Source organism: Felis catus, chromosome E2, assembly GCF_018350175.1.
Source record: "Felis catus isolate Fca126 chromosome E2, F.catus_Fca126_mat1.0, whole genome shotgun sequence".
Taxonomy (NCBI): Eukaryota; Metazoa; Chordata; class Mammalia; order Carnivora; family Felidae; genus Felis; species Felis catus.
Window position 1 is genome coordinate 18,782,168 of NC_058382.1, and position 17,556 is coordinate 18,799,723.

The window sequence follows — 17,556 nt, forward strand, 5'->3', positions numbered from 1 at the left end:
ACGAAAAAAAGCTTCAATCAAGTACTATCTTGCTGTAAATGAAAAGTTGAAATTCCCCTGTAACCCACCCTCCCTTTGTGGTTCCCACTGAACAAGCTTCCCATTGCTTAGCAGGAGGGCATCCTCCAATGAGACTAGTCCTTGTCCCTCCCTGTAAGGTATGATCTCCTTGCCAAATATGGGGTCCCTGGTGGAGCAAGGGGAGAGCTCATCCCTGGGTCTGCTCCTTGGAAAGGCTGGTTGGGCAGCTCACAGCGCCCCTGGCTCGTGGAATGGGGGTACTGGCGGACCACAACCCAAGGAGAGAACTTGCATCCCTCCAGGTGGCTCCTTCACCGTGACGCTGGCTCTGTCCTCACAGACGTCTATCCGGATCTCCTTTGGCCTTAGGGAAGCTGGCTGGAGACGTGCGGTAGTTGTCTGCTTCCTGCCCACCCACCCCAGCTCATCCCAACACTCCCAGGGTTCTTTCCTCTTGCGAGGTCTCAGAATCAGAGGACAAACTGATCTCAAAAGCAATGTGGGTGCAGCTTTTCAAAGTAATGAATCAGGCAGGGCTTCTCACATGTCTGCTGCAGTTCATTTTAAACAGAGATACAAGATATTATTAAATGTATATTTTTAATAAAGCCAATAGTTACTTTACTTATAGGAGCTTTAAAAGTAAGATACAAAATGTAGAGTTCCAGTTTGGAAGCATTGTAACTATTCACACGATGTCCTGCTGATGCCCGAGCAAGGCGGCCACGCCCGGCCATGCAAAGGACACACACACTCACACACGCACACACATGCGCTTTGGCGAGACCCCTCTGCCGAGCGCAGCACCTGGAATAACCAGTGTTCAGAGCAAGGTGGTGCTGAGAACACAGCACCTGCAAGGAGACCACACAAACAGTTTCACACAGTCTCACAGCCCACGGAGATGCAATTACGAAATGTCCTGCTTAGTCGAGCAAAACAGACTGGAAAGTGACAATTAGCGGTGTCGACGTCACCTGCACTGGGGCGTCAAGGGCTGACCTCTGTCCAGGGTGAGGTCCTTGGGGAGGCACTATTAAAACAAGAGTACTTCAGTATAATAGAACTTGAAATACAAGGGACTGGGGACACGTTACTGAAGGGAACAGAAAACTATCTTACGAGGGAAACAGCCACAAACAACTTCAACAGAGATTAGTGCACACACCGACGGCTAACACAGACAAGGGCCACGCGGGGTGGGCGCAAAGCACGTGCCTGGAAAAGTCTATGTACAAAATAGTTCTCTGTAAACGTGGTGAGGTGAATGTTCGGAACCCGCGGTGAAAGGATCAGAAGTACAGGCAGCAATGGCAACCCCCACAGCACAAAAGACGACACCCGAGCCCTGGGAGCAGCCTGGCAACACAGTGCTAAGAACTCAGATGGCTGGGCTCAGACACCCTAAGGGTCCTCTAGAATTGGTGTGTATACATACATATACGTATATCTTTTTTCTTTTTGGTATTTTTAAATATAAATTTACTTATATCCGTAGAAAAATGAGAACATAAATGTGTTATTACAATCTTCGCTGGAAAAGCTTATGTGGAGTTAGAAAGAATAAACCATTTATTAGTAGTTAACATATATATTAAAATGGTTTAATGATTTAAGAAAATATAAAAAAAATATTAATACTGTCAAACTTTCATACCAGAAAATATTATGGATTTTTCTCAATTAGACTTTTTCAAAGATGAAATATGAAAAATTTAAATAAGTTTTATATAAAGAACTTCTGTAACCTCAATTAATATACAGTGGGATATGTCTATTCTATATAGATATATTTATTATTATTTCTCAATTTAAGCACCATTCAATTCTTCTGGATCCATTCTGGCTGGAAAATATCCTTAAATCCACAGGATGTCATCTATTTAATGGCACATGTTAACTGAAAATGAGGTGGTTTTTTGTTTGTGTTTTTCTAAAGAAAAGACTTTAAATTAATTCCTGTCTACATCGTAATTGGTTTGTCTTGAGCCAGCTCACAAATGTTACTGCAATTTCAAGTGCAGGTGCGTCTGTGCAGCCTCTTGACCACACCCCCACGTTCCGAGACCGTGTCAAAGCCTCTGGCCATGTGTGGATCTGAGGGCAGCAGGTGCAGCCTGACTCTGCACACGGACAGCAGCCAGCTGGCTCATCTCCATGCACCATCAGGAATATGCCTCTGACATCAGTTTTACGATCCTGCTTTTGTAAATCCGGTAAAGACTGCACCCCTTGGGTGCTGCTGGGGTGGCGAGGGGCTGCCCACCCACAGAAAACCCAGGTGATTGCTTCCGATCACAAATATTCTATACTTTGCCCATTTTGTTTAAGCTTAAATAAAGATAGTGTTGAACAAACCTCCGGCCTCTATATTTGTTATCTTAAAATCTTCAATGCATTTGGGGCAGGAGATGTTTTAACTAAAAACCTATATGAAAAATAGCTATAAAATACAGTGACTGGTGTGGTCATCACTCAATGCGTTAAGAAGGGGGAGGGGAGGGTTTCAGAAGAATGGTCAGTTTTGCTCTCAGCCTTTAGGCCTGATGCCTTCCCAACACACACAGTGGGACTACAAACTAGAGAGCTGTGTTTCTCAAAGTGTGGCCTCTGGCCCACCTGCATCAGAATCACCGGAGGAGCTTATTAAGCTCGAAGATCCCCCAGCATCTCCCTGAGGGTCAGAAACCTGTCTCCAGCTGGCCCTCCAGGGGTCCGATGCCTCCAAAGTTTGAGAAGCCAGGCCTTGAAGGCTTGGAGCTGCCAACTACCCCCATCCCCAAGGAGCCCTGCCTGGGACAGGGGTGCACTGGTCCTCTGGGGGGGCTGGTGCCAGCTAGTCAGGGTGGGGATGCTGGCCCCAACAGCTCTGGGCGGGCAGGCCGGCCCTGGGTCAGTACTGGGGCAAGTAGGCCGGCCGGCGCTCAGCCTTCCCGGGGAAGGCCTTGAAGCCCTTGGGCGCTGCCTTGTGGGCTGGTGGGGGCGGAGGCTGCGGTGGGGTCTGCCCGTAGGTGAAGGAGGTGGCGCTGCGATCGCTGGTCGCGGCCCACACCGGGGACTGCAGCATCTGCATGGTGTCGTTCCACTGGCTGCCGGGGCCGGCGACTGCGTACAGAGGTGCGCTCGGGCTCGGCAGCGTGCTGGGCACCGGGGAAGGGTGTTGCCAGGGTGCTTTGGGTGGCCACGTTTTGGTTTTGTTATCCTGAGAGACAGAAGAGGGTTCTTAGGGGCATTTCTGGCAGTTCATCGTCTTTTCCCACCTCCCCAGGTCTCTGGTCCTGACGCACACCTAGGAGCCATGTGCGAGCCCCACACCTCCCCACGGCCCCGGGACAGCCTCGTCCAATCGAACCTGCAAGGACAGAAATGTTCTGTGTCTGCGCCGCTCAACACAGTAGCCACTACCACATATGGCTAGTGTCAGTCTGTGCCGCTCAACACAGTAGCCACTACCACATATGGCTAGTGTCACTAAGGAACCAAGGAATGTTGCAATTGAAATAGCCACGTGTGGCTGTTGCCTGTCACCGTGGATGGCACAGCCCCAGAGCTTCCTGTAAATCTGGCTCTGAGTCAGCTGAGGTAGTTAAGAACCTGTCATTGCTTTGAAGCCCTCTTAAAACTGAAGCTTTGCAACTTTGCTCATGGTCTGCACCCCAGAGAGCCAGCCCTCCTTGGCCAGAACAGGGCCCACGATACCTGGTTCACGTCCTCCACGGTGCTAAGAAGAGGTGGTGAGGGCAGCGTGCTGGTCTCCTGTTCTCCACTGCTGTGTTTCCTGAAAGAACCCGGAGCTCAGCACGGTGGGCCCCTGGTGTCCCACCCAGCTTGCTTCCCGGGGACACACTGGCCACCTGGCTCTGGTGGCTCTGGGCACTGGTTCTAGGTGGGGAGGCCTTGGTGGGTCGCCAGTGAACGGAGCACTCCCGGAAGCCGCCACAGGCTTGGGGAGGTGGGAGTGGCAGGCGTGAAGACGGGCACTGGCCATTCCCCTGGCTCTGGCTTTTGTGAATTTATTCAACAGATACTGAATGCTTCCCGTGCCCTGGGGAAGTAGGACTTAAAAGACTGTTGGTGTGAATCACAAACATGAAAAATTTCTGTTCTGACGCTGAACGACACAGGCAGGGCGGAGCAGGCTCGGGGCCCAGTAAATCAGTCTGCTCCTGCAGATGGACGGCAGTGTCTGCAGAGGCAGTGCTGCACATCGATGTCTCACTGCCCTCTCCAGTGTCCCTTGTCTAAAACAGACATCTTACACGCTACCCCTGGTCAGTTCCACTCCTCCTGCCTCCTCCTGCCTCGGTTCGCAGCACCCCCTTCATCCAGATGCTCTGGCCAAACAAAAACTTGCAGAGCATCCCTGATTCTTCTCTCTGACACATACCCCACTGCCAATTTCTCACCCTCATTTTGTTCAGTTTTCTGCTCGTCAGAAGCCTCCTTGACCCTTATATTTTTCTTCATAGCACCCAATCCATCCTGACATGTTTCTTTGTTTTAAAGCTTATTTACTTATTTTGAGAGAAAGAGAGTGAGCAGGGAATGGACAGAGAAAGAGGGAGAGAGAGAGAATCCCAAGCAGGCTCTACCCTGGCAGTGCCTGACTTCGGGCTCCAACTCATGAACCGTGACATCATGACCTGAGCTGAAACCAAAAGTCAGATGCTCAACTGACTGGGCCACCCAGATGCCCCTCTTTTCTTCTCTCTCTCTCTCTCTCTCTCTCTCTCTCTCTCTCTCTTTTTCTTTGAGTAAGCACCATGCCCCATGTGGGGCTTGAACTAATGACCCTGAGATCAAGAGTTGCATGTTCCACCGACTGAGCCAGCCACGTATCCCTACTTTTAAAACCTCTCAGACCTGAATATACTCCATTACTATTTTTTTCACCGAAGAAACAGGGTCAGAGAGGGCCAGGCCCTTGTCTGGAGTTGCAAAGCCTGACTAGAACCTGGTTGACCCGGTCCTGCTCCTCCCATAGAAAGGGCTGCCTCTCACACGACACAGTCCAGTATCAGCAGACCAGACCCTGTCTCCAGAACCCTCCCCTGCCTCACACTGGTATTTTTGGCTACCGCTTGCATTAGACTGTTCTGCCAGCAAAACCCAACCCAATGTCAAGTCACCTGGGCTACAAGCCTGCATGGTAGCCAGAGAGGACTCAGCAAGACAGTGGTGGCCAAGGCCCTCTGCCTTTCCCACACCAGGCTGACTGGGGACAACGCGGTTCCCGAGCTTTCCAGAGGAATAAGCTGTGGATCGCATTCTTGTGCCCTCTGTCCTTTGCACTTGAAAATCTCTTCATACCTTCTCTGCTTGACAGCAGCAACGAGGTCGGGCCCTGAAAACATGGAGAACAAGCTGTCTCCGTTGGCGGAGGACGTCTCATCACTTGAGCTGGCAGAGTCTGCCTGAGCACCTGACCAGCCGCTGTGTAGGCCGTCCCTGAAAGCCAAAGACAGAAGGTGGTCCCGGGGCTCCTGCGGCCGGCCTGGACACCAGCTGGACAGCCCCCAGGCCGGCCGCCCGCCTGCCCCAGCCCTGAAGGAACAGTCTTTATCCTGCATTCATCCAACAACCAGACAGTGGTCTCTCACCTCCCCTTCTAAAAACCTGAGCAGTTCTGAGCAGTCCCTTATTTCAAAAGTAACATGTGCTCATCGTTGCCCTGCATTCTTCTCAGAAGACTGTGCTCTGCATAGGAAATTCATTTGAGAGCAACAAGTTGAAATGGTCTTTGGCCGTCTAGACTTATGAACCAGGTGGCAGTAAGAGACGTGAAAAGTCAACGTCCGGTTGTCTTTAGGATGAAAATCCCCGTTGTCTCACCACACTGGCCTCTGGATCATACACCTTTGCTTCTTGGAGGCTACAAGGGCCACATTCCGTAAATCACATGGGTTCCACGGCCATGCCCATTTCAACATCAAGATCGTGGTAAACATGCAGTTACCTCATAAACACCATCAAATAAGTTCCTCGTTTAGGGCAGAAGAGCACGTGTTGAAAATTATCAATTTATACTGATGATGGTGTTTACAGAGACACATCATAACCCTAACCCTAACCCTCCTGAAGGGTTGACAAGATGTTACTCTCTCATCTGGGGCCTTGGAAATGAACTGCCTGGTAAGAGTGCACAAGGGTCCCACAGGGCTTACCCCAGTCCCAAACTCTGCCTCCCTGACACATGCAGCACTCACCCTTCTGTGAAGAACTCCGGGAAAGGCCAGGTCCGATGGGCATCATCCATGGGTGGCCAGTGGCCCCGGGGGTTGCCTGGGCGGCGACCGTGTTGAACTTGCCTTTTCTGCTGCATTGCCTGGCTCACTCCTGCCACATAGCGTGCAAACTCGGGGTCTGAACCCACTGTGTCAAGACAAAGGGACAAATAGGTTTTGGGGTCACACTGGCCTCTTGTTTCCTTCCCTGCCTCCTGAGGATGTGCTGGTCACACGCACAATGAAAAGTGCCAAGGCGCTGCCGGGCTTGTGGCCCAGAGCAGCAGGACTGCCCGGCAGCCCGCCATGGTGAGATGGGCTCTCAGCCACAGGTCTGAAGCTGGGGTGTGGTGTGTGCGTAGGGACTGTCAAGAAGGGTTATACCTAGGACAGAGGCAGGCTGACTCTGAACAAAAGACCGTGAACACAAAAGGATCCATGATTAAATGTTAAACACCAGTTACTTTAAAAATTCCCAGTGTCTGGTGCTACATACTTAAGAGCTTAGAACATCAGATGATGTCTTCGGCCAACTGATAACCTGATAGTTATCAGAGCATCATGGTCAGTCAGAGATATGTCATTCCCACGTGGCCCAACTCGAATCCAGGATTTTCCTGGATACTGGACGGCAGACCTACTCATTCAGTCTGAAGATAACAAGAGTGGTAATGGAGGAGTTAAAACTTCAGAATGTATTAAGAGGTGACTGGAAACATACCGGACAGAGCCAAGTAAGGATGGGCAGGAGACAAAACAGCATAAAAGGCATGACAGAAAGCGTCAGACAAGAAAATATGGCAGGGAAGTATCTACGGATCACAAACTGAATAGGTCTCAGCAGTGTGTACTTGTCAGCTTTAAGCTGGCGAAAGTACCAGGGCACGATCGCATTACTGGCCTGTCCTCAGGGCACTGCCACAGGACTGCTGCGTGAGACTGCCCTGTGTGCAATGCACAAAGATGCCCACACTGGGGTGGTAGTGCTGGGCCGAAACCAAGGCCCCCTTCTCAGTGAGTCAAACCATGCCACCAGGGGCCAGAGTGTCTGTGCAGGGCGGGGGGGGGGGGGGGGTGGGCACTCTGCTCTCCCAGGCCCTGCCCTAAAGGGTGCCTTCTGAAACTCATGTATCCAGAGGAGTGCCCTTCCTTAATTTGGAGAAAGGGCTATAGAGACCTTATGCTCTCAGGTGGGGTCTGCAGGAAGGTACATAAGGACCTGCAGGTCAGAAAGGAGGAGCCAGAAACAAAAGCCAGTCAAGTCCTTAGGCTAAAGACATAAAGGCTGCCCAGGCCTCAACAAAGATCAAAGATCTGGCAAAATTCTGCCAAACACCATTTATACTCTGGATTTAATTACATGACTATCAAAAGACGTACCGTTTAACAGCAGCTGAGAAACCGTGCTGCACCCACCCCGGTCAAGGGCAACCAGGTAGGCCTGCTCTCCCTGTGCCCCGTGGGCAGGGCTGCCCACATCTACCACCCAAGGACAGCAGGAACAAGCAAGCACGAGCAATGGTATGAGGAATTTTTAGAAGACATAAGAAAACATTTCTTTCCATTAATAGTTAATGCCAGGTTGTTTTAGCAGTGGATCTCCTCTTCCACTGGTTATTTCTATAAATATTTGCTGTAGTTATTTATAATACTTCACAGTATTCTCCTTGTGAATGAGACATATTTTCTATTCTGTATACCTTTTGCTAAATTCGAGAAGACATTAATGGATTTCTCTGTATTTATCTTCCATCCACCTGCCTTACCGACTTGCTTACTAATTTTAGAAGTTTTTTTATTGAGCTTTCTTTTTTTCTAATTCTACTGCCAGCAAAAAGATGGTTTTCTTTTTTTAAATTTATTTGTTTTTGAGAGAAAGAGAGAGCGTGAGGGAGGGAGGGGCAGAGAGGGGGAGGGGGCAGAGGATCTGTGCCGACAAGAGAGAGCCTGACATGGGGCCTGAACTCATGAACTTGAGATCATGACCTGAGCCAAGGTCGGAAGCTTAACCGACTGAGCCACCAGATGCCCCCAGAGATGTGCCTTTTAGTGTATCTTTTTCTTTTGCCGTGTTTGCTAGAAAGTCTGAGACAAAGTTATATGCTGTTGGTGGTAATAGCTGTCACCCTGTCTGGGTCATGATTTTAACTGGAATGATTTTGTTTCACTATATAGAGTACTACTTGCTACTGGCTTTTGGAAGTCTTTATATATATATATATATATATTCAAGAAATTTCTTTCTATTCATCTCTTGAGTTTTGTTTTTCTGTGCTTTTGTTTTTGTTTGTTTGTTTGTTTGAAGGAATTACGGGTGTCTTTTTCTAGAGTCTTTACAGCATCTCATTTAACTGGCTGACGCGATGGATTACTCTACGGTAGCAGAGTCCCTAACACTGAACCACTTTCCACCCCTGCAGTAAACCGGGTTTAGTAACAGACACTGTAGCAGACACTTCCGACACACTGCTAGGTTGTCTTGCCCCTACCCACATTCATGAAGAGATGACTGCAGTTTGCTTTTTTAACAATCTTTATAAAGTTTTTATGGTGAATCATGTTGGCTTCATAATTACCGTTCCAATCTCTTCCACTGATGGAGATCTAGGCAGGTCTTCCACTTCTGGGTACGATTTTGGTAAATGTGTATTTTATTAGGAAAGAAGTCATTTTCCACTCAGTTTTCAAATATGTTGTCATTGAGTCATATGTAGTAATGTCTTACACTTCTTTCAACCTCTCCTATTTCTGGAATGACAGCTCCTTTCTCTTTCTTAATCTTGTCTCTCTTTGCTCTTACTAAAGCTTACGATAAATTGGTTTGTCTATTTGCTTCAAGAGATTTCTTCTTTTAGATTTTATTTTACAATTTCGACACTACTTTTCTTTTAAATTTAATTAATTATGGCTTTTGGCCTTAATTAGTTCCTCCTCCTATTCTGTTTTTGTTTGTTGTGAAGTTATGTTTCTAATTTCCCAAGATAACTCTGGTGGTATTTTCAGTGTTCAGGCCAGAAGCCTTATTCTATGAGGCAGGAAGGTACTCCACTACCTCCCATAGGCCCAAGAGTCTAGGCAAAGAAGAGTCACAGAACAGGTTGTGTACTCACAAAGGACCAGCCACCTTGGCTCTCACGAATGGGAGGACCCAGACTGGAGCCTGCTTGAATTATGGGACTTGGAGCTACTCAAGTAACTTCTCTTAGCCTCAATCCCATTCTCCATATAGTGAGAGAAACCTCATTCTCACCACTGTTGCCTATCTTTGCTGGAGGTGCCCCATGATTACCAACCGACAGTGAGAAAGGGTCTTTAAAAGGAAATTAGGTCACTTCCCCCCACAAGTAAGGCTGTGTCAGGCGCTATGAAGTCCTCAGTGATTATATTTATCTGAAAACCCCAAGGGGCAGGGGTGGGTCACATACCTGCAGGATCAAAAGGCAGAATCTCCCCCAACATTCCAAAGACTCCATCACTTTGGTCACGGTTTGGCCAGGTGTTATTTCTAGGTCCCTGTGGCTTCTGCCCCAAAACCTCCGACATCACATTATCCATATAGCTGCTCACCAGACCCAAGCTGTACAAGTCAGAACTGAGATCAGATATACCAGGCCACTGGCCAAGAGGAGACAGACCTGCTCCAACAGGCTGTGCTGGCTGCTGGGATGAGCCATGTACCCATTTCCCAGGGGCCCGAGGCTGGGGTGGGGGTTGCTGAGGTCCAATGGGTTGGAGCAGGTGTTGGTAGTATTGGAGCTGGGGCTGTTGTTGCTTTGGGGACTGCTGCTGAGCTGCCAGGCCCGGCTGGGGTGTCAGAGGAGTGTGGGCCCCAGCCTGGGGCGGCCGTGGTGGAGGGGGCACCGGCAGTGGTGGCTGCTGTGGCTGCATGGCTCCTGCCTTCTGTTCAGTCACCATGGCTGTGGCAGCAGAATTACGCCTTGTCACCAATGGGGAGCCCTGATGTGATTGGCCCATGTTAAAGCCCGAGAGAAAATCTATCACCTCCTGCATTTCCTGATCAGTTGGTAAGTTCATACCCTTCTCATCCTTGCCATCGTCCCCTTGCAGGAAGTTGTCACGCCTCTCCATGAGAAAACCATTGGCCATTTGATTACCGGGATTCTGAGTGGACTGTGAGGGGTCTGCAGTCCTGGGGAAATTACCAATGTTCAAAATGCTTTGTAACCTTGAATCAATATTGCTGGGCATTTTGGCCTTCTCTTCTGAACACCCAGCTATGAAGATGTTTTTGGAAGGGGTATTTGGGATGGAATAATTTGTGCTGCTGCTGGAGCTGGTACACGAAGCTTTCTTGGTGAACCGGGATGTCAGTTTGGAGAACGTCTTCTGCAGACCACCTGAAGATTTGTTTCCATTCCCAGAAGGCAGGTCAGCCTGATTCCCAAAATCACAGATCTCCCTCTGAAGCTGGATCTGTATGCAGGGTAAAGCTTGCTCCCTATTTAAACAGAGATGTATTTAAAAAAAAAAAAAAAAGACAAATATACAGATTGGACAATGAAATGATCTCTACGCATTTAAGGACAAAAACAATCTCTCTAGTTGGTATCAGGTTCCCTTATTTTATAGATAAATAAATGAATACCCAAGGCTTTTAAGTGTATGTAACTTAAGTACTTACTATCCATATTTATGATAAAAAAAAAATCTACAGCGTCTAACATGAGGCTGTGAAAAGTACATTTAGATTCTGGCTGGAGGAGTTTGAGCGAAACCCTCTAACCATAGTACAGAGTGAAGCAAGGGTAGAGCGGGCATGCAAGTGGCAGAGGTCAGCTTTGTGCCTGGAGGACGAGGACGGGGGCTGGGCCAGCAGAGGGACGTGGACAAAGCCCCACAGCAGACAGGGTGGGCGAGCGGGACTCAGTGACACTGTGCAGCACTGCTGTCCTTGGAAGTGATTTACAGACAGTGCTAAGAACAGATGGTTGTTACTTCCAAGGTTTTCTGGGCACTTTTTCTAGTACTGAAAGCCCTAGAGTCAGAAAGGGTATGGAGTGGAGGCAGGCGACGCTGGTGGGAGCCCGGACAAGCCACCTCAGTCTCCTGGGCCTCATCGCTCGTGAGTTAAGAAAGGGGGTGCATGGCTAGATGTTTAAGATCCCTACCATTCTAATGTCCATAATTTCCAGAGACAATCTTGTGACTGTCAGCTGCTTTCAGATATAAAGTTGATATAGGACATCAGTAAGTTTTCTAAACATTTCTCTGCTCATAAGGTGTAAATGAGTTGGGTTAAAACCCTCTTGATGGGCTTACTCTCGAGTGATAAAACAAATGAAGGCAGACATGTGAAGTAACTGGAGGAGTCTGGGTAAAGGGCAGAGAGCAATTCTTGGTATCACTGCAACTCTTCTGTAAAATCTGAAATCATTCCGAAGTTAGGTTACCAAAAAATTCGCTTTCTCGCCTTACTGACTCACACGCTATCAGCGACGTGAGCACACACGAAGCTGTATGTGGTCATGCTGTCCCTAAGTGCGGGCCTGAATATAAAGCACTTGAGGTGACCGGCGGGGACACCGACCTCCCTGCCCTCCAGCGGTTGAGGTCCAGCACAGCCGTGTAGAGCACGTCCACCAGCCCCAGGGTCTTCTCCGGATCCAGGCTTCTCTGCAGCAGGGACATGGTCGCAGGGTCCTCTTTCAGGCACCTAGGCACGAACCGGGCTTGTCAGTCTGGGCTACACTTCCCTGAAAAAGTGTTTCAAGCAGGCCTCCTACAAAAGGCTGCCATTTTTTTTTTTTAATTTTTTTTAACGTTTATTTATTTTTGAGACAGAGAGAGACAGAGCATGAACAGGGGAGGGGCAGAGAGAGAGGGAGACACAGAATCTGAAACAGGCTCCAGGCTCTGAGCTGTCAGCACAGAGCCCGACGCAGGGCTCGAACTCACAGACTGTGAGATCATGACCTGAGCCGAAGTCGGACGCTTAACCGACCAAGCCACCCAGGCGCCCCAAAAGGCTGCCATTTTTACATGCTTCGGGCACCAAATAAAAATTGAGCAACTGAAGAGCACTTCGAGAATGACAAGGCGGACGCTGGAACCCACTGCCCTGCAAGAGGAGGGGGAGCTCTAGGATCTCCCTGGAGTCTGTTCAGGAGCAAGAGAAGGGTTGGCTGGAGGGGATACCTTCTGGGGGCCCTAAAGCCCTCTCGCTGCCCACACCGGCCCCGGTCCTGACTTTCTGCCCTACCCTGTGCAGATTCTGTGAGCCAACACAGTATCTGCTCCTTTCCAGAACATCCTTGCTCCCACTTTCTTGTTAGTGCTTCACACCTGCACCCGGGAAACTGCAGGTCCGTGGAGGTAAAACCCTCACCGTCTGCCACTCAGACTCGCTGCAAATTTCAGGTAAGCAACAAACAGCCTTCCCATAAATGAACGTTTTCCAAGATGACCACCTCAGCCCGCGTCCTCTCTCCTCAGACCCTGCCATCCCTGCCGCCATCATTCCTTCTTCCCCATCACGGCTCTCAAGTAACTGAGAAGACACACGAGATGAGGTCTGCTTCCTCTCCTCACCACCACGCACCAGCTCACCTGCCCGTGCTGCCTGCCCCTCCAGTCACGGCGGAACACAAGCCTTGCTCCGCCACAGACTGTCCCTCCAGCCGAGCGAGCACTGCATGCTCTGGACCCTCCTGCTTTCCCGAGGACCCTGCTCACCTAATCGCCCCCTTTGTCCCCATGACATTCCCTTTGGCCAACAAACCAGCCTCACTGACCAGTTTCTTTCTCTTCGCCCCACATTCCCCTCCAGACACTGTGAATTTCTCTCCTCCCCTTCTTAGCCAAACACACTGTCTTCTCCTCTTCCTTACCTCATATTCTCTCTTTTTTAAAGTTTATTTATTTATTTTGAGAGAGAGAGAGAGAGAGGCAGAAAGAGAGAGAGAATCCCAGGCAGGTTCCACAATGTCAGCACAGAGCCCGATGTGGGGCTTGATCTTGCAAACTGTGAGACCATGACCTGAGCCGAAATCAAGAATTTAGCCGACTGAGCCACTCAGGCACCCCTTACCTCCTATTCTCCCTTCCCCCCACAACCAATGGGCTTTCATCCCCGTAACTACACCAGAATAGCTTTTATCAAATAACTTCCTTCTTGCTAATGTCAAAGGTCAATTGCCTGTCTCCGCCTTACTCAATCTCTCAGCAACGTTTTGCAATGTTTCTTTCCTCCCGGAGCACTGTCTTCTGTAGCCCGATGACCCCCAAACTTGCTCAACTTTCTTCTCACCTGGCTGGCAGCTCCCTCCTGGTCTCCTCTGCCAACTCTTCCTGCTCCGCTTCCCCCACCTCCGCATGGTGGCGAGTCCCAAGTTTTGTCCTTTCTCCCTAGACTGCTGCATCCGGTCCTGCGGCTGTACAGACCACCCTACACTGAGGACTCAAATCTCCTTCATCAGCCGACCTCCTTCTCCCAAACCCCACTCTCCAGTATCTAACTGCACCCTTGACATCTCTCAGGTACATCTAACAGGCAGTCTGGCCAGCACAACGGATTCCTCTCCTCTCCACCAGAAACCACTCTGATTCCTACAGACTTCCTCCATAAGTAAACAACACAGGGACCTACCCCAAACCTACACATCATCTCTGGCTCCCTCACAGCCCATGCCAACCCACCAGCAATTCCCGACAGCTCTTCTTCCAAGACACATTCTGAATCCAAGCCCTTCTCACCACCCCTCTTATTACCGCTCTACTCCAAGAAACCTCCAGCAGTTGTGTCTCAGGACCAACCACCCAGCCGGCCTCCTTTCCTCTATCTATTCCTGTCCCTCCCAGGCCCACTCTCCCACGTAGCCAGAGTGAGCCTCCTATAGCACAAATCAGAACACATGACTTCCCTATTTAAAACCCTCCGGTGGTGGGGCGCCTGGGTGGCGCAGTCGGTTAAGCGTCCGACTTCAGCCAGGTCACGATCTCGCGGTCCGTGAGTTCGAGCCCTGTGTCGGGCTCTGGGCTGATGGCTCAGAGCCTGGAGCCTGTTTCCGATTCTGTGTCTCCCTCTCTCTCTGCCCCTCCCCCGTTCATGCTCTGTCTCTCTCTGTCCCAAAAATAAACAAACATTGAAAAAAAATAAAACCCTCCGGTGGCATTCCATCGTGATTGACATCAAATCTAAATGGCACCTCAGGGGTTGTTGTGACCTGGTCTCTCCTGCCTCTCTGGCCACATCTCTCTTCACTGTCACCTCCGCTCACCTTGTCCCAGCCACAAGGTCTTTGCTCGCTCCCTGCATATGTTGGATTTGCCCACGTCTCAGAACCTTTGCTTTTGCTGCCTCTGCCCAGACTGCTCTCCCCTGAGAGCTGCTTCCCACCATTCAGGCGCTCACTGCCCATTCAAGGTACCTCCTCAAAAGAGGCCTCTTCTGAGAGGCAGAACCGGGAAGATGTGGTATGTCTTCTCCTAAGCACTCTGGGAGTTAAATGGTGAAATCAACCCTTGCGAAGCCATCCTAAGGAGGCAGCAACACTCTCCAGCATGATTTAGGGCTTGAGAAGAAATATGTCTGTGAGGCTACGAGCTGGCCAGCTTCAGAAATACTGCAAAAGGCAAGCTCTGCCAGTGCCAACCAGACCCTGGCTCTGGGGAGAGAATGTTGGCCAGTGGACCTGGCCAGGGTTCATGTACCTGACTCTCTCAGCCTGAAACTGCTGATTATTAGGACCTACTCGCTCTGTGCTCCCAAGCCACTCCTGGCTGTGATTTGGCTGGTCACATATGTTTGCCCACTAGGAGAGCATCTGCTGCTGGTCATGCAGAAAGAAGTACTACACTTGCTGGTGAGAATAATTTCTCTTCCTGAAAATCAACAAATTGGCACTTTTATAGTATCCATCAGTCTCAAGAGTTGATCACTAATATCTCTTTAAGAGATGAAAGCCATTCTTTTGGTAAATCACACAGACTTGCTCAAAGCCATTCTACTCTGGATAAAAATCCAAGTCCCTCAGGGACCCTGTGCCTCTTCAAGACCACCTCACACATCTCCAGCCAGGCCAGGTCACCCCCCCCCCCCAGGCTTTTGCATTTGCTGTTCCTTCTACCTGGAAGAAACGCTCTCCCATCTGCTCTGTGCACGGCTGGTTCCTCTCAAATATCGCATCTTCAAAGAAGGACCACTCACAAGTGACCTTCTCATCCAAAAGAGCCTCCCTTCTCCCAGCTATTCCAGTTATTCTTCATCATACGACATCATTCTACTCTAATTCCCCTCATACACATGCCGCGGCTTGAACTGAACTCATAGGCTTGTTAGCTGCCCTTCACACTCCCTCTCATTAACAGGCCAACACTATTAGGGGCAGGGACCCTGTCTGTGTTGCTCATACTTAAATTCCAAGAGACAGTATCTCTGACACATAGTAGGTATTCAGTAAGTACTTGTTGAAAGAAAGAATGGATAGACACCTTAAATAGGACGATTAATACATCTAAAAAAGGTATTATGAAAGAAACCCTATCTGGCAGTGGGACACTCCATTTTATTAAAAGCAAAGCATATAATAAATTCTTGACTGGCTTTGCTAATAATTTTATTTTTTTGAAGGTGGAGTAAAGCAATCACTTCTGCTTGCATTCTTCTCAACAAGCACGTACTTTATACTTTGAAAGAAACAAAAACGTGCATTTTAAAAGACTTTGTATTTTTACCAAAAGCAACCAGCAGAGGGAGCCTCTCCAAGAAATTACAGTCTGTAAGGCCTTTACTGGAGGTGCAATGAATTACAAAGGAAATCAATCATACACGGAGAGTTCTGGAACCAGTGAACTGCAATTAGCCATTTTAGTACTAGTTGTACACCTTGGGGTGGGGAAAGATGTGAACTGGAAAACAAATTTAGGAACACAAAAATCTTATAGACAAGTGAGCTTTCAGTTTATTGTTTGATAGGAATGAAGATGTGTATATAAGTTAACAGTATGCCATCTCAATAATCAGATAAAAAATTGGAAGGGGGAGGTTTTGGGACATGAAGTGAACTGCCAACTGTGACTTGATTTATCAGCAAGTTCTAAAACTCTGGGCAGAGTCTACCACTGGGCCCTCTCATGTCTGGGAGCAATGGTTTAAATACAACTCGAATGCATTACCTGGCTCCCATTTTAGTCTCCCTGGGCACCAAGAGTGCCATCACGCCTGATCATGGCCATCTCTACCTACCTAAATGTCTCAGAAATTTTCTGTATGGTTACTCATTCATATCATAATCTTAATAACAAAAGTCGGCCAACACACGCTCATTTTTGCCATTAATAAAGTTATGATGCTGATCCTTTAGCTGAATTTCTCTGCACATCATCGGGATGAGCCGCCGGACCATGGAGCCGCTGGCGTCAGATGGCTTCTTTCAAGGCTTCTGACACACTGAGCCGCCCTCCAGAAAGGCTGTCTGATTTATTCACTTTCTGTGCCTGTTTTTGTGTGGTCTGGCTCAAACTTTTATTTTTTTATTTTAAAAATGTATTTATTATTCTAAAACAATTTTTCAACACCAGTGGGCAAAATGACATCATACTGTATCTTTCCTCTGCCTCTATTAGGTGAGGTTACACATTTTCTTCATCTATTGTTGATTACCTATTCATGCACCTGTCCATTGTCTTACCGATTTGTAGGAGTTTTAATAAACTAAGGAGAATACTTTATCATCAGTTCATAAATGTAATTAAATAATTAGAAACAAAAATGGCTCAGTCCACCCCCAGGTTGGGAATGGCATGAGCTCAAGATCATCAGGGTTGTTACTGGAACAGACAAAGGAGGAGAAGGAATTTTATGTTCTGTACTTAGTTTTAGAGAAACACTGGTGACTTAGGGAAAATGATGTACTCTGTTCAAAAGCTATGGACTCAGTAACAAAGAGAAGATAATATTGCTCATTATGATCCAGGAGTATATAACATTTTAGTTATACTACTTGTCAGACTATTTTTCAGATATTTTGGCTTCCTTATCATGGACTGACAACCATGACACACGATGTCAACACACCACCATTGCCCGTGTACCTGTGCAAGTAGCAAGACCTGACGCATCACCTAACACGGGGTTTGTCCAAAGCAAAGCAATGTTTTCAAAGACGTGCAAACTTCAATCATTAGGCTTGTGTTAATATAACAGTCACGTTACCATGTGGATGGGACTTGAACCACAATTCTGGAGCCCTCTAAACTGATTTGGGGGGCATAGGCTTCTTTATTTTCAATCTGTGCTGTGTCAACTACCACCTAAGAGAGAGTGAGAAAAACAACAATCAGCTTTTGGAGA

General features: G+C 48.4%; 1 protein-coding gene across 5 annotated transcripts in view; it reads right to left on the bottom strand.

Moving 5' to 3' along the window:
- Window positions 1-602: 602 nt before the first annotated feature.
- Window positions 603-17,556, bottom strand: part of GARRE1 (granule associated Rac and RHOG effector 1) — an 83,483-nt gene continuing 66,529 nt past the window's right edge. For all 5 annotated transcript variants that reach the window (XM_023245828.2, XM_023245827.2, XM_003997945.6 and 2 more), the window contains 7 exons: window positions 17,419-17,516; window positions 11,794-11,919; window positions 9,671-10,704; window positions 6,228-6,393; window positions 5,332-5,469; window positions 3,721-3,799; window positions 603-3,223 (listed from right to left, as the gene is read on the bottom strand). In XM_023245828.2, the coding sequence (XP_023101596.2) occupies window positions 2,915-3,223; window positions 3,721-3,799; window positions 5,332-5,469; window positions 6,228-6,393; window positions 9,671-10,704; window positions 11,794-11,919; window positions 17,419-17,516 (1,950 nt within the window). In that variant the 3' untranslated portion in view covers window positions 603-2,914. The remainder of the gene's footprint in view (window positions 3,224-3,720; window positions 3,800-5,331; window positions 5,470-6,227; window positions 6,394-9,670; window positions 10,705-11,793; window positions 11,920-17,418; window positions 17,517-17,556) is intronic.